The following is a 14897-nucleotide window of genomic DNA, read 5'->3' as shown; positions in this document are numbered from 1 at the left end:
ACGACATCGTGTTTGATATCTTATGCTTTGGCAACATTTCAATACCGCACTTCGTGTATCGTAACATCCTTCTCTTGTTTATTAAGGAAACAGCCGGAAAAACTAACAGACAAAGGTGATTCCCGCTGAAGAAGGAGTCTCCTGTCCGTTGCCTTCAACCAAGTCTCAATGGAAACAGACACACACACACACACACATAGAGCTATGCATTTGGACATCACAGGAAGCAGGTGTCCTCCTGAGTTCGACCACTGTATTCATCACCTCACAAAAACTCCTCCACCTGCATTACTACTGGCTGCAGTCTGACCACTCTGATTCAAACACACACTGAGGAACAACATTCATATTCTCATGACGGCTCAACTGGCTTTTCCTGAAGAAGAACTGGCCTCTGAGCTGAGAAAAGGCTGAAAAGAAAGACAACCAGATTAATGAAGGATCGTCACTCTCTTGTAGCAGTGGGAGCTGAGAACATGATGTAGCATGAACACACACTTGACAAAGCGCAGCCCTGCAACTTTAAACATTCACCTTGTGGAAGACTCCCACAAGGCCCGCGAGAGGCCGCTCAGACTCTCGTAACCTTGAAGGCAGGGTCGGAGGTTGCCTCGGCTTACTGGAGCCAATCACTCAGAGCGGAAGGAGTCGTCCCCGCAGGACGTGCCGGTGAAGGAGAAGGAGAGCAGACATATCCTCTGCACTTAAAGCGCATCCCGCTGTGATGACGTCATTTGTCTGCACGTGACAAAGATCCAATGAAGGAAAAGTTTCTGATCATTTTGCACTGTACTGTTCTGTAATGTGAACCGGACAAGATGGAAGAGACGCAGCCACATCGGCCATGTTGACAATCAAACATCTTGTTTGCTCTTATTTTTAGCCTATTTGAATATTCATTCGTTTGACCTGTGGCACACATTTTTCTGAACATCAGAACGAGATCAAGTAAGAGTGAAGCTACAGTGAAGACTGAGATACATATGTTTTATATCGTTTTGTATGTCCACATATTTTCTTAAATCTTTTTTTCTTTCTTTCTTGGCCGGTCGGTCGAGCACATGCAGCAAAACTGTAGATCACTGCAGTTATTGTTATCGCTCCCCAGCAGATAAAAGGCGACACAGCAGTCTTTGATGAAACGCATCTTAAATGTGTAGACATACTGTAGTTTGCATCGTGACATTTGTTACAATGAAGAGCTAATACATCTAGTCATTGTCGTATCAATATCAGGGGAGAAAGTAATCACTCTGAAACGCTCCTTAAAGAGATTCTGTATACGTCAGCAAAGACAGAAATCACCCATGGTGCCTCAGTGCTACTTGAATCCTCAGAAATGATTGTATATGTGACAATGCAGAGCCCACCTTCTCTGTCAGGAAATCTCTTCCAAAGACTTTTTGACAATCACACACTTAAAGTGCACTTACAGTGCCCTCAGGAAGGTAGGAGTGACTTGGGTCTTAAATTCTGAACGTTGATAGTATTTGTTAAGTGGACCAGTGTTTCTATCAGTGGATGAGCATTCCTGCTGTATTTTATAAATGTATTTTATTCTTTCATTTCTTTCATAACAAGTACGAACTGAACTTTGTTTGTCACTGACGTAGCGGCGTTTGTCGGGGACGTTTTGCTCCCCCGGACCAAACAGCGACATTTTAGCAGTAAAGATGAAGCGATAATACTGAGATAGTTGAATATCCACACAGTACAATTGGACACAGGTTAAGCCCAACCAAAGTTTATGAGAACAATGTGCCGTTCCTGGACTGGCATGGCTTAAAGAACTTCAAAGACTTTGAGTTTGTGAATGTTTCTTTTTTCTATCCAAACAGTTGAACAGAACTAAAAGTACAGGACGGATATATAAACAAATTCATTTCTCAAAAAAAAAAAAATCTACATTCAGATTCTGTGTCTTTGAAGTGCTCTTTGCATGTCTAACACAATATTGACGGTGCTATGGATTTTTTTAAGACAGTATGTTTGCTTTCTTTCTTTCTTTCTTTATGTTGCATTGTGTATGCAACTCAAAACCTGTCAAATATTTGTACATGCAATGAAAATGTGAAAACAAGTGACGGTGAGAGAGCGCAGAGCAGTTCCAGCTGCATATCATGTAGGAAAGTCCGACAGAGGAGTGTAGCTTTAAGTAATTTTACGAGAACATTCATGAGAGTGACCTGACCTATGTAATGTCTTAGATATTGTCTTAATTAATGCAAATGACTGATTTTTGTATTTGATATCAAAAATTAACCCTGTGCGTACTTAGAGACCAAATTATCAGCCCGCGTGCCTTGAAGTATCATGTTGACCAACCTGTGTGAGGGTAGCCTTAACAAACTGGATAATTAAAACTGCAGACAAAGTCCAGTTTTCTCATTACTGACTCTCATTTTGTTTCTGTACAGTGTAAATAATGACTGGGGTTTTTTTTGTCTGCCTTTGTCTTTTCTACTATTTTTGTTTCCAAAAAAATCCTTATTAAAGGTAAATTATATACATTTGAAAAAGATAATTCATTTATTCTTGTATTATTTTATTTGAGCAATTCACTACAGCCTCCTCACATCTGAATTACTACTAAATGCTAAACACGTAATGCATTTTTCCTTAGATTATCAAAAGATTACACTCAAATACAGTATTGAGAAACGTTTTATTGTCCACAGGAGCTGACACAATAAAGATTATCAAAAGCAAAAAAAACAGTACAAAAGAAACATGATCAAACAGTGGACTACTTATGGTTTCAAATGCATCCTCTATACTATGGCTGGAATCACTTCATCATCACTTTTACATCAAACTTTCTGCTTTTATTTTGGCATTGTTTAGTACAAAAAATACTCACAGCAAGTTTGCAAAGATATTTCTTAAAGCTGCAGGAAAAAGACGTACATTAATCAGATTTTCGTGCATTTTAAAATACAACTTTCTGCAACGCTCACTATTAACTGAAGTGAAAAGAAGCAGAAGAGTAATAGTGGCTGAACTGTGATCAGTGGTTTAAGACATTTTCCCATGGACATTTTTCATTATAGCCAAGTGTAATGCATGAGCAGAGTTAAAGTAATACAGTGTGCATACACCAACTTCACAAACATACACTTTAAAACCCCCAAAATACACAAAAAGCTATCCAGTTACTACAGCACAACAAAGTAGGAGATCTGCGATTCCTCATGCTCCTCTTTTTCCCACAAGACTGTGCTTTGAGAACCGGAGCGATTAGCTTATTAGCATTTTAGCTGTAAACATTCATTGGCTGTGACCGCCCTCTAACCATCACTGTGCCATTATCATTAGTCATCTTAATGTCTGTCTGGCAGTGAGTCATCCGATGTGAAGAGTCACGTGGATGGTGGTTATCACGGTGTTACCCAAGGCACTCGAACCAGCAGCCATTTTGTTTCATTGTCAACGCAGGCCAGCTGTTTGTTATGTTCTTGTTTTGATCATTCAAAATGTTCAGCGCTTGACTGTCATGTCTCCTCACCGGTGTTTCAGAAACACAAAGTGAAAACTGTTAGAGTCAAGCTGCAAGAATACATCTCGGTGTCATGAGTCGAGCACGTGTCCAGAGAAAGAGGAAAAAAAGGGTGTTTTTATAGATCAAAAAATGGGGGATTGTCTGGTGAGGCAGGAACAAATTTCTTCTTTGAATGTAGAGATTCCATTTGTCAGTTTTCTGCAGAGATGAGAAACAGAGATGAGTTAACATTCTAGATAAGAAGACATTTCGAACTGGTGTATCATTCTGAAGCGATGGCATATTTGTGCAAACGTAACGTTTTGAGATGTGTTGTTGAGGTTATAAAGTGTGTCTGCAAACAAACAAATACTTCTGTTTAGCGGAAAGTGGAAAAGTCCCTACAGCTCCTTAACTTCTCCTCTCTTGTTTTAACAAGCAAACATTTCATCTGGAGCCTTCTCGGTTCTCCCTAATTACAGTGTGCCTTTCTGTGCTTCAAGAAAGACACACAGAGAGACGAAGTTCAGCATGAAAGAGTTAGACATGTGTTTGTGGGTGTCATCCCATCACATGAGTGAATGTGGAAATTGACAGCTTTAAGTGCAGGGTAACCTCTATTCAATGCTTGCATCTGCTTTTTTGTTTTTTACACAAAAGTTATTTTTGAAACACATTTATCTGTTTCTGGTTATAAAATATTTTTATAAGTTACAATAACTAAGACTTTCATGAAATCAAAACCCCATTTTGATTATATTTGTGGTCTGCATTTTTTCTGCATTAGCCATTCAATGTATTTAGATTCAATAATTACCTCCCTATATTGTAGTTTTTATTGGTAGTAGCGGAGTCCGCCACTACTGCACTGGATTTACAGGAAACTCTTTCTGTTCATCTTACACTTAAAATGATTGAAACTTTTATTTTGAATTATCTCTCTTTCTGTTCCTCTGAATTGTAGGCACACGTAAATGTTTGACAGATCCTGATGCATTTTGAACCCAAGTCATGTGGTGTTTTGTTGCCTACGTGTCAAACCAGAAGTCATTCCTCCATGGCTCTCTATCCCTGCGTCTGAGCAAGGCCAACACATACAGATTCATCCTCAAGCACATATGCATTGCAGTAGTCACACTAATATACACCCGCACACACAACCCTGCCACCTGCGCTCGGCTCACGGTTTGGCTCTCTAAAAATAAAGATAACTATCAGAAGCCACAACTTCTGGATGAGGCTTTTAAAACGCAGATGAGCCGCGGAGGATTTTACATCTGGTCCCAGATCAGTCCAGAGTGAAAGCCAGAGATTTAATATGCACACAAGAGCATCCAACAGCAGGTCGGTCCAAACTGTAAAACACACACACTATAAGAGCCAAGGGTTCCGGCAGAGGAAAGAGCAGTGACAGGCATTTTGATTATAGTATAAACAGAAGGGAGAGGATTGTTTTTTCCAACTCAAACAGAACAATCCTCTCAATCTCGTCCCGAGCCAGACACCCACACTTCCTAAAATTATTCTCATCAAAATTCACAAAACTGTCCACTGTGCATTCATGTCCGTGTGTGCGCATGACTCTCAAGGAAAATATTAAAGCTTCTTCTGCACTGAAAGTACAAAATAGTAGGTATACTTGTACTTTTCATGAAGCATACTGATGGTGTAAACCCAGGTCTAAACAATTATCTTATTTTCTTTGTAAAAACTGTGTTGGGTGGACAAAATATCAGCTGTGCAATCCAACACACCTACATGAATTACAGCCTTAACACAGTCTCAACAAAAACTGAGTATTTACAAACTTTGATATATTATCAAGTGTTCCAATATTTTGTCCAACCCAACATACAAACTAACAGAGAGGAGATGTGGATAAAGAAAAGCATGATTTTTAGAGGAACTTGAAAAGAGACAGCAACTTTAATATTAGGACATTCTGTGGGGATCTTTGATGAGTTTCTGTGTGAGTGATGCACTACTACACATGTCATTTAACCCATGTCTACACACTTTTAAATTACACCACACACACAGTCTTGCACACATTCACACTCTGTCTTTGATGTTTCTCAGCCTCTAACCTCATCTCTCTCCTAAACCTAGACATTCAGGTCAGTTTCAGGCCTTGAATTTCTAGCACTTTTCTGTGTCGGCCCCTGCAGAGCTGATGATAACAGGCAGAGCAGGCAAAGTGGTAGGTAATAACTACCGCGCTGCGTTCAAGGACACACCGCTGCACGTGCAGGGGCCTTGGCATTCCATCCACATCACTGACTGGAGCCCTCGACGTCTGCTGCAGAGGCCACTGGAGGTTCAATAATAACACAGAGTGGAACACCTGCAGTGTGCACATGGCCGGCGGCTGCATGTGTGTGCGTCTGGACAATGTAATGTGCAGTATATATACGTTGTATGCAGCCTGTGTAGTAGTACTTGTAGCTAGTATCACTTGTGCTTCACTGATTCCTGCAAAGTGAAAAATGTGTGCGAATGCTTGTCATAATTTCTGTCTGCTCAAAGATCTGTCAGTGTGTTTGTGTGTGTGTCTGTGTGCTTGTTTGAAATGTGTTTACCCAGACCTGTAATCTACCTGATGAAAAAGTGTGTATTTCCCTGCAGCACAGATTTATCTCTACAAGGCCTCTGCACCTCGTCACATTTCAGCCTGTCACTCTTTCTTTCATTTAAATGCTTATCTTGTGTGTTGTCATTTTATTTTGAAGGACCTTCAGGCTGGCTTTTTACAAAAATGAAACTGTAAGCCTTACAAAACAAAAACCAGGAGATGGGAGAGATACGATCACTGAAACACCATCTGTGAGTGTATTCCTGTTTACTGATCTGCAGGTGTGTTGACACACACATACACACACACATAAACACTCACATATGCTTGTGCACGCTGCTGCACATGTAATTAAAGCTCATTACATATACAAATACACACCAGTGCACGCATACATGCGCAGACACACACACACACACACACACACACACACAGGCCCGTGCACATGACCCTAACCCTGGTACACACACCTTCCCTAATACCTCACAACTGTTTCCAATCTAAAGGTTCCTGCTTGTCTGGGCCCCGGCGGGGCCTGATTGCACGATACAAGATCCTGAGGAGAGAGGGCAAGGCTGCAGGGGAGAGAGAAAGAGAGAGAGAGAGAGAGAGAGATGTGCCTCCACTTATTTCTCTTCACTCTCCCTTTCTTTTCCTCCTTTCATGCTGTACCTGTGCAGGAATCTGGTGTCTGTTAAAATGTTTGACAAAAAACAGACCCTGTGTGAAGTCGGTCCTACAGATTCTGGAAGAAAACATTTGTCTTACATACATCAGAGGTCTGTCAAAGCTGAGGAGTTTAGATTGTGATGATGATAAAGTGCAGTTAGTACCATTTTAGTTAATAAAGTGAAACAACCACAATTTCTTTTTTCTTTAAATCAGTGCTCAGGACCTATTGCATTAATTGTATTTTGATCTTATTTATTGTGGCCATGACTTCACAGAAGCATTGTTACTGATGATAAGAGGACTAAACGGTTTATATACATGTAGGCAGAGAGCTTTGTTCATATACTGGGAGTATACAGTTCATATTTCTTTTATTTCTTTTTACTAATATTTTAAAATTATTATTTGCAGTATATCTCATTTGTAATTTTTTATAATATTTTGTGAAGCATTTTGTATTACAGTCGTACATGATATATTCTATACATGTAATTTATTTTCATCTGGTTTTAGTTTTTTTGATTATTATTATTTTTATATATTTATATAATTACTTTATTTAACAGGAAATGTCTCTTGACAATGACATCTGCAGGAGTCCCACACAAAATGTCAGAATAGTTTTCACAAACAGAACCAACACGCATTTGATTCGATAATTTACTTTATGTTATCTGAGCTACGAAACATTTATTAACTTAATCAGTTTTATGTAACAGACAACTAAATATCAGTCAATAATTAACAGAATATTATACTTTTCAAAATAAGTTCAGTTTTTTAATGTCACTACTGAAAATGATGGGTTTGGACAAAATATACTCACGCTAGAACATCAGAATTAGATATTTAATTTGTAATATAATATAGCTTAGGTGATCTGTTCCAAAATATTGTCATATACCTTGGAGAAATGTTTTGTAGATTTGCATAAAAATGTCAAAAGTTTCATATATATAGACAAAGTTCATGGTATATTCACACACCTGAATGCAAACTTTATAGTTATAAATATGAAAATTAACAAGTCCTGTATGTAAACAGAGGCCCACTTTGTATGTGTTGATGTGTGGTAATCGCACACATTTCAACTGTTTACAATTCTATTGAGATATTAGATCTTATAGCATTTATAAATGTGTAAATTATATGTTTATGCACAATTATAATTGTGCAACAATTTTTCTTTAAATTCTTTATCCTGAACCCGTCTGTGATCGAGACATCCAAAGAAAGCCATTTCATAATAGTATGTCTCACAATGATTTATAAAGTAAAAGTTGATCTTTGCTTTTATTTTAACAGGGTACTTCAAGAGATTTTTTAATAAGTGACCGGCACAGATTTGTAGATGTGTTTTTTTTTCTGCCTGTGTATATTGTTTGTGAAGTCCATGTGCGGCATTTATTTGTTGAGCTGAAAGGCTTAAAACGATGTACTGACACACTCTTGAGACTATTTTGAACATGGAAAAAAATACTAAGTCACATTAAACATGTCAATGTGCCGATGACACGGTGAGTACGGAAGTGTGTGTACACATGTGCATGTTTGCAGGATTTCTGCATGCGATCGTGCAAGTATTTGTACACAACTGTCTGTGCAAGTGTGTGTTTTTTGATATTTTGTCCATACCTGAGGGGCTGCGGTGGAGCGTCTTGTTGCACTGGACTAAACTCTAGGACAGACAGGGGAGAGCAGTGGAAGTGGAAACAATGGAAGGGAACAGGGTGAACTCAGAGAGTAGCAAAGATCCAACTGGTGTAGAGATGGACTGAACCATTACGGAGCGCATAGATTGAGCAGGAATGTGCGCAAAGGTTTGAGATGAAAAGGTTAAGATCAGATCGAAAGAATTCAGAGGTCAGGAAATGGGTGCACACACAGACAGAGGTGGTGGGGTGAACATATGGACACGAGGGGGAGAGAAGTTTGAAGGGATCCTAATGGCTGGTGGACATGGCCCAAGCCCCCTCCATCCTCCAGACGGAGAAGGCATAGCTCAGTCTTTCGTGGGCCAGGTAGTTGCAGCTGGCCAGCTTGGCATCCATCTCATCGCTCTGCAGCACCTGGTAGAGGAAGTCGATGTAGCGTGAGGCCAGCTTCAGGATCTGGATCTTGCTCAGCTTGTCTGACGGTAGCGTGGGGATGATCTTGCGTAGAGAGGCAAAAGCGTCGTTGAGGGACTGAGTGCGTTGACGCTCCCGCACGTTGGCGATGACGCGTTGAGAGTGGAGGTCCTCAAAGGGCTGGTCAAGTCTGGGCCCCAGCGACGTGGGGGCCAATGACACAACTGTCGAAGGACTTTTCTTTGGCCTCTTCGGCCCAGATGGCAGCAGGCTGTTGGGGCTGCCGGTGCTGCTCTCCTCTGCCTGACCGAGACTGTCCTTCTTGGGGTAAGGGGAACGTTTTCGATTTCCTTGTTGGTGGGTCTTCTTCGACCCTCTTTCCAGTTCCTCTTCGCTGGCCCCGAGACCTCCTTCAGGGGAGTTGGTGCAGGACACCTCTTCTCTCATTGTACTGTCCACCAACAACCTTTCAACCTCCACTGCAAAGACAGGGCGCTGTGATGCCCTCTTTTAAACGACAACAAACTTGAACTTGACAAGCCTGTGTAACAAAAGTCTTCTCTTTCGTCAAAGAAAGTTACGGCTTCTGAAGCTCCATCGGCTTGGACGTCGCTCTGGCTGTTGTGTTTCCTGGTTACCTTGTTAAATTTCTCACTTTCACATTCCCCTCTCAACCTGGCAGACAGAACAACAACAAACCATCTGACAGGCAGGTCCACCTCTGCCTCTTTTATACCCAAACGCTAACCCAGGGCCTGCGGGCAGTTCTCTTTGGCTAAACGGACTTCCAGAAGGCGTGGTTCGGCCTGAGCCAAGCAGAGAAGCAGGAAGTGTGCGTTAGCTGGGCGGGCGATAGAGGAAAGGGGTAAGTGGCCCTCTCAGCCAATAAGAGGTGCTGTGTCTAATGTTGCAGAGATGTCTGAGGCTTTATGGGTTCCAGATTTGGGCTGGAGCGTCAGTCCGCATGCACCCTTGTGTCTGCATTCTCTAAACTTTTTATTTCTGACAGTCAAAAGTGTAAACTTTAATACTGGATACTTTTTTTATGAACACACATTCTTCAAAGTTTTTTTCTGCAACAAATGTATATAATAAAAGTCCTAAATCATATGCGTTGATGCAGTGCTTATTTTGTCCTTTAAAATGAGAAAAAGTTCACACAAACGTTTGCCTGCCATGGTTTTTATCATGCAGATAACCAGACACTATAAAAACAAATCTGTTAAACCACGGGTCACAACGTGGACCGAGTCATTGAAAATACTGCAGATTAAAAAAGACTGAAGGAAGATTTATAGGTTAAACAATGCACTTTATGATGTGGCATTTATGTTTATAAATGGCACAAATTATACTATTTATGCTCTTTCCTTTTTAAGTCCTACAAAAAAAGACAATCCATTTGACCACAGTAGTTTTAAGTAGATCTAAGAGAAAATGTGAGGTTGTGCAAGCACACATCCTGGAAATACTTTCACAAGTTGAGGTTTGTTATGACATACAATTGTTTCCTTAATCACTGATGTACACTGAACTGCTTAAACCTCTTAAGTCATCCGTTATCTAACACCTGACCAGTGCTTGGTTTAGAGAACTTCTTAGTGAATAAACACCTCTAACATCACTGCTGACATCAGCTGTCCCAGTCATCTATGTTGGGTCAGGAAGGGTGCACAGATAGGACCCTAAATAACCCCTGACCTCAGTGGCCCAGTGACCTCAGTCTGCAGAGGTGAGAGAGCACCTAATTGTGCCATCCACGGCCTCAGGGCAGAGCACACATGTTCCACCTACACACCGCGAACCCATCTGGGTCTGTAGTCACTTACCGACATTTTCTACACGTTGGCAGTCATGACACAGCAGACAGGTCTTCTTGAGAAAATGCCGAGACGCAGTCCAAGCTTGTGTTTGTTGAGACACAAAGGTATAACAACCTACAGTTTGAACAAATTACTAAATCTTGCTTAAGTCTACCTTTGAATCCAAATCAGTTTCCCAACATTGTGTCTGTTTATACCTTCATGCGTCATGACTTGAGTGACTCATGTGTGGATCACTGCAAAGAAATCTCGTGGGGAGTTTTCCGTTGCTCCAAGCTGCAGAAATTTGGTACTTTTTGATGACAGCATGCTTTATGGTAGCCTTTGCATTTCAACACCTCCAAACATTTTTTATTTTGGGGGGTTTTACGAGAGTAGTTGCATCTTTCATGTTTTGCGGAGAGAAGATGTTCAGAAACTCGTGTTACTTACAAAACAAAAGTTTCTTGGGTTGTAAGTAAACCTCATATCATTCTTGACACGCTGCTTGACAGCTTCTAGCCGACAATTTGGGAGAGATTGCCGCGGCTTTTAAAGAAGCGTATGTGCAGAGAGCAGTTCAGAAGATTTTTGATGAGCCCCGTGATTGCACTGGTTTACATTTCATTCAGAGAGGGACGTTGAACGGAAAGTAGCTCGATCCCAGTTGGGTTCAATCAACTTGGAAGAGAAAAAAACAACTCATCTGGCCATCAAAGCAAGGCCATGGACAGAGACAGTGAATTATGTGAGGTTGTATTTACATAACAGGCTAAGTCAACTCAAGGATTAACCGGTATTAGAAGTGGGGCTTATTGGGAGCTCTGGTGGAGACAGTGGAGGGACAGGGAAGTCATTGTTGCTGAGGCTAATCTCGGGAGCTGCCGCTTACCTTTAGCGAAAGCATGGCTTTGTGCCACCATCATGGAAAAAATGAGCTAACGAAGCGGGTAGGCCTACAGGAATGTCGTGGCGCATGGAGGAACAGAAGGGGAGAGAAAAGGGGAGAAGAATAAGAAAAGGGGAAAAAGAAAAGGAGAAGAAAGGAGAGGGAGAAGGGGAAAAAAAGTGAGGCTGTCCAAACAGAACCAGATGCAGGAGTGTGGAGGCTCGTTTGATCTCTGTCCTCATAGGCTGATTGATGTTGCACATTTCATTTCCTTGTCAGAGTCTTGACATAATGTTTCACTAAACACTCAGGCCCTACTCTCGTCTTCGTTTTATTTCCACAGGGGTCATAATTAACCCTTTCTGGAGCTGAAAATAGATCATACACATATCAATATATGTCTATATATACATTGGCTTACACGCACACACAGGTGGTAGCGGTGGGGGGGGGGGGGGGGGGGTAGATGTATTGTCTGTTTCTGTCTCTTCACCATATGGTTTGGTCCTGACTGAAATACTGCACTGAAGAGCAGCCATGTTGAAACTTTTGAAGTTCTCTCGGGAAAAAAAGGAAAACAGTTTCTTTAAGTTCATAATGCAGTCAATTCAATTACCGCACCATATTCTGAAAGGTCGAAGAGTTGGGGTGACGTACTCAGCTGGTATGACCAATCATAAACGATGCGTCTGGAAATCCAAACTGGCTTGACAAAAGGAACTAATCATTACATTCCTCCTCACCGTCACCCCGGGAGTTTCTTCACCCTCCTGGTTGCTGTTATTGATGTTAGCACACAGCACACTACACCCTCCTCCACCCCATACCCACCCTTTCACGGCTCCATCCCTCCCGAGGAGCCTATAGTGGCACAAAGGCAGACATCTGGGACCCATTTCCCCCCTGGAGAAGCCCTTCCTGTGGGGTATCCACTTAGAGGGGTTCGGGTGGGGAGGTGGAGGCATGGTATGTGGGGGATGGTGGTGATGGTGCTGGGTGGGGTGAAGTGGGGGGCTCAGGACAAGAGGTGTGGATGACATGCAAATAATGAAAACTGTGTAAGGGTGTAGATTTTCAGGTTAAAGGCTCAGCATTTGACCATCAGTGAACACAGAATCGAGTCTTCACCTGCCATTTGTAGTTGGCGAGCAGATGGAACTGTTTGACACACTGGGAAATACGCTTATTCACTTTTTGTGCTGAGAACTAGATGAGTTGATTGATGGCAGTCTCGTTTCTGTCTGTTAAATATGAAGCTGGAACTGATATTTGTTTAGCTTAGCTTAAAAACTGGAAACAGCTAGCCTGTCTCTGTCCAAAAACCTTTAACTGACACTTTTCATCTAGCTTATTTCCGTTTTACAAAAAATCAAAGTGTAGTTGAAGTTGTAATTGTAGGTGGACTTTGTTACCTTAGCACAGAGGCTACCTGGTTTCCCCTGTTTACTGACTTTGTGCAAAGCTTACCGGCTGCTAGGTCCAGCTTCATACTAACCATGCATCCAGACACAGGAAGTGAATAAGCGTATTTCCCAGAATGTCAAACTATTTCATTAAGTGTTCTCATTAATTGATCTCAAATGACAGATTCAAAACTTAAAGAGGTTACATACAAAACTGAGTTTTTGAGAATGTGCCAACAAAGCAACACAGAAACGTGTTTATAGAACTTTTAACTTATATATATATATATATATATAAGCCAACATGGACAAGAAGTCCTTAAAGGCCCTGAAATCCAGTTTTGTAAATCAGCTTCTCACTATGAATGATGGGCTCTTACACAAAATGTTTTGACAAAGTTGGATCAGCTTTGGGTGTTTCGCATGAGAGATTTCTGTCTGTGTTCCTCTGGGCTCCGGTGGAAGAAGATGATATCTGTGCACCATTCACAGTATTTGAGTCAAAAAGTTTTTGACAGGCCACGGTATTTCCAATCTGATCTCGAGGTGAGACTGTTTTGTCAGATGTTTATAGATACGTATGTATTTTTTCAAATGTAAAAGTGCAACACTTCCCTCCCCCGCTGCGTGCAAGCCTGTATTATTCTTGTTTAGCTGTGACTTATCTTCTCGTATTAGAACGTAATTTATCATAATATTTAGTGCTCAAGCTTCCTTCAAATGTCCCTGCTTTCATGTGCAATTTAGCCAATATCCTGTTCTGGCTCTGATTACAGTGGTTAAGTGCTGGGGTTCGTCCATGGCACATTACAAACAGTCCCAGTGGAGCGCACAGCTGAGCTGGGGATACAGCATGCTGGGCTGGTGTACACTGAGCAGCAGTGCATAAACATGGCTTATTCTGCGACGTCCAGTGAAGAAGCAGTGCATGTTGGTTAGGAGCAGACATCCACTGTGTGTAGTTGAGACCAATTAAACTACCACTTTCTAATAAGACACTCCTTTTTTAAAAGGTTTTTAAGTTGTAGTATTGTAGCTTTATTAATGTGAAAATAATAATTTACAAATGCTTTATTGATCCATTAAAATCAATTAATAAGAACTAATTTGGGGTTGCCAGGTTGTGACAAACCTTTCCCTTTGGTGATAATGCAGTTAAATTCCTAATGAGTTATTCATTAAATAAGATTTTGGACCAAATAATCCTGCACCGCCTGAAGGTAAGTTGTCATATGGTCCAACCAGTCACAGCCTGGCAACCCAAAGGTTTTTATTATTAATGGTTTAAAACTTTTCTAGAAGGCCTTACTAAGTTAATGTTAATGGAGCCATTAGTTGCAACACATAAAGCCATTTTAAAGGGTGCCCTATTAAAAAGTGGCATCCAAGTTTCTTGGACACAGAAACAAAGGACATACATTAAACATACAGTTAAAAAAAAAGCAGGCGGCAGATGTCAGATAACACTAGATGTGTTTGTGTGCCTGGTGTGAGTGGGAAAGGTTGCTTGAAGGTTGCATCACATCATGTCCATATGTGCAAGTAGCAGGTCAAATGATCTTTGCGTGTATGTGATAATGTGATACAGGGGCAACACAAAAGGAGAACAGTTCGATAGTAACTTCTATGTGGATAAAAAGGGATTTGATCTTTGCATTTCTGTTAAACCCGTTACTATACATGACATACATGAAAACACAGTTTATTACAGTTGAAGTCCATAATGCTGACTCCAATCAGCTAGGCAGAAAGACGCTGACGTGATCGAGCACTATATATAGCAAATCAACACATGAAAGTAATTTTTGCTGCCGAGTCAGCTAATCAAATTCAATGTGTTAGGCTCCCTTTCTTTGTAAACACTAATAAGACTCGCTGAGTCAGCAGATCGAGGCTGACCATGTGGCCACTGGGGGTGGAAAATCCTGTTTCAGCGCGAACTTCAGAAATGAGCATATCAAGCCACAAGACTGATGCTTACAGGAGAACTTTTTAACAACGACTGTGCACCT

At 41.1% G+C, this 14897-nt stretch overlaps 2 protein-coding genes across 5 annotated transcripts in view; one reads left to right on the top strand and one right to left on the bottom strand.

Annotated features, from left to right (window-relative positions):
- The window catches only part of LOC119885727 (histone deacetylase 7-like), a 49243-nt gene extending 46719 nt beyond the window's left edge, over positions 1-2524 (top strand). For all 4 annotated transcript variants that reach the window (XM_038695928.1, XM_038695929.1, XM_038695931.1 and 1 more), the window contains exon 25: positions 87-2524. In XM_038695928.1, coding sequence (XP_038551856.1) covers positions 87-129 — 43 coding nt within the window. In that variant the 3' untranslated portion in view covers positions 130-2524. The remainder of the gene's footprint in view (positions 1-86) is intronic.
- A 122-nt stretch (positions 2525-2646) lies between these two features.
- On the bottom strand, positions 2647-9598 carry LOC119885729 (twist-related protein 2-like). Its single transcript, XM_038695932.1, has 2 exons — positions 8358-9598; positions 2647-3697 (listed from the first exon to the last, which is right to left on the bottom strand). Exon 1 carries the CDS (start codon positions 9236-9238, stop codon positions 8666-8668), a length of 573 nt encoding a protein of 190 aa, XP_038551860.1. The 5' UTR covers positions 9239-9598; the 3' UTR covers positions 2647-3697; positions 8358-8665.
- Positions 9599-14897: the final 5299 nt, after the last annotated feature.

This window comes from Micropterus salmoides, unplaced genomic scaffold (genome assembly GCF_014851395.1).
Source record: "Micropterus salmoides isolate LMB-PRFRI ecotype aquatic unplaced genomic scaffold, ASM1485139v1 Ms_hic_scaffold_4, whole genome shotgun sequence".
NCBI classification, from domain to species: domain Eukaryota; kingdom Metazoa; phylum Chordata; class Actinopteri; order Centrarchiformes; family Centrarchidae; genus Micropterus; species Micropterus salmoides.
The sequence above is the reverse complement of the archived record's forward strand: the minus strand, read 5'-3'. Positions and strand labels throughout refer to the sequence as shown.

Excerpts from the sequence above, each read along its gene's own strand:
- LOC119885729 (XM_038695932.1), bottom strand. The coding sequence starts at position 9,238 with ATGAGAGAAGAGGTGTCCTGCACCAACTCCCCTGAAGGAGGTCTCGGG.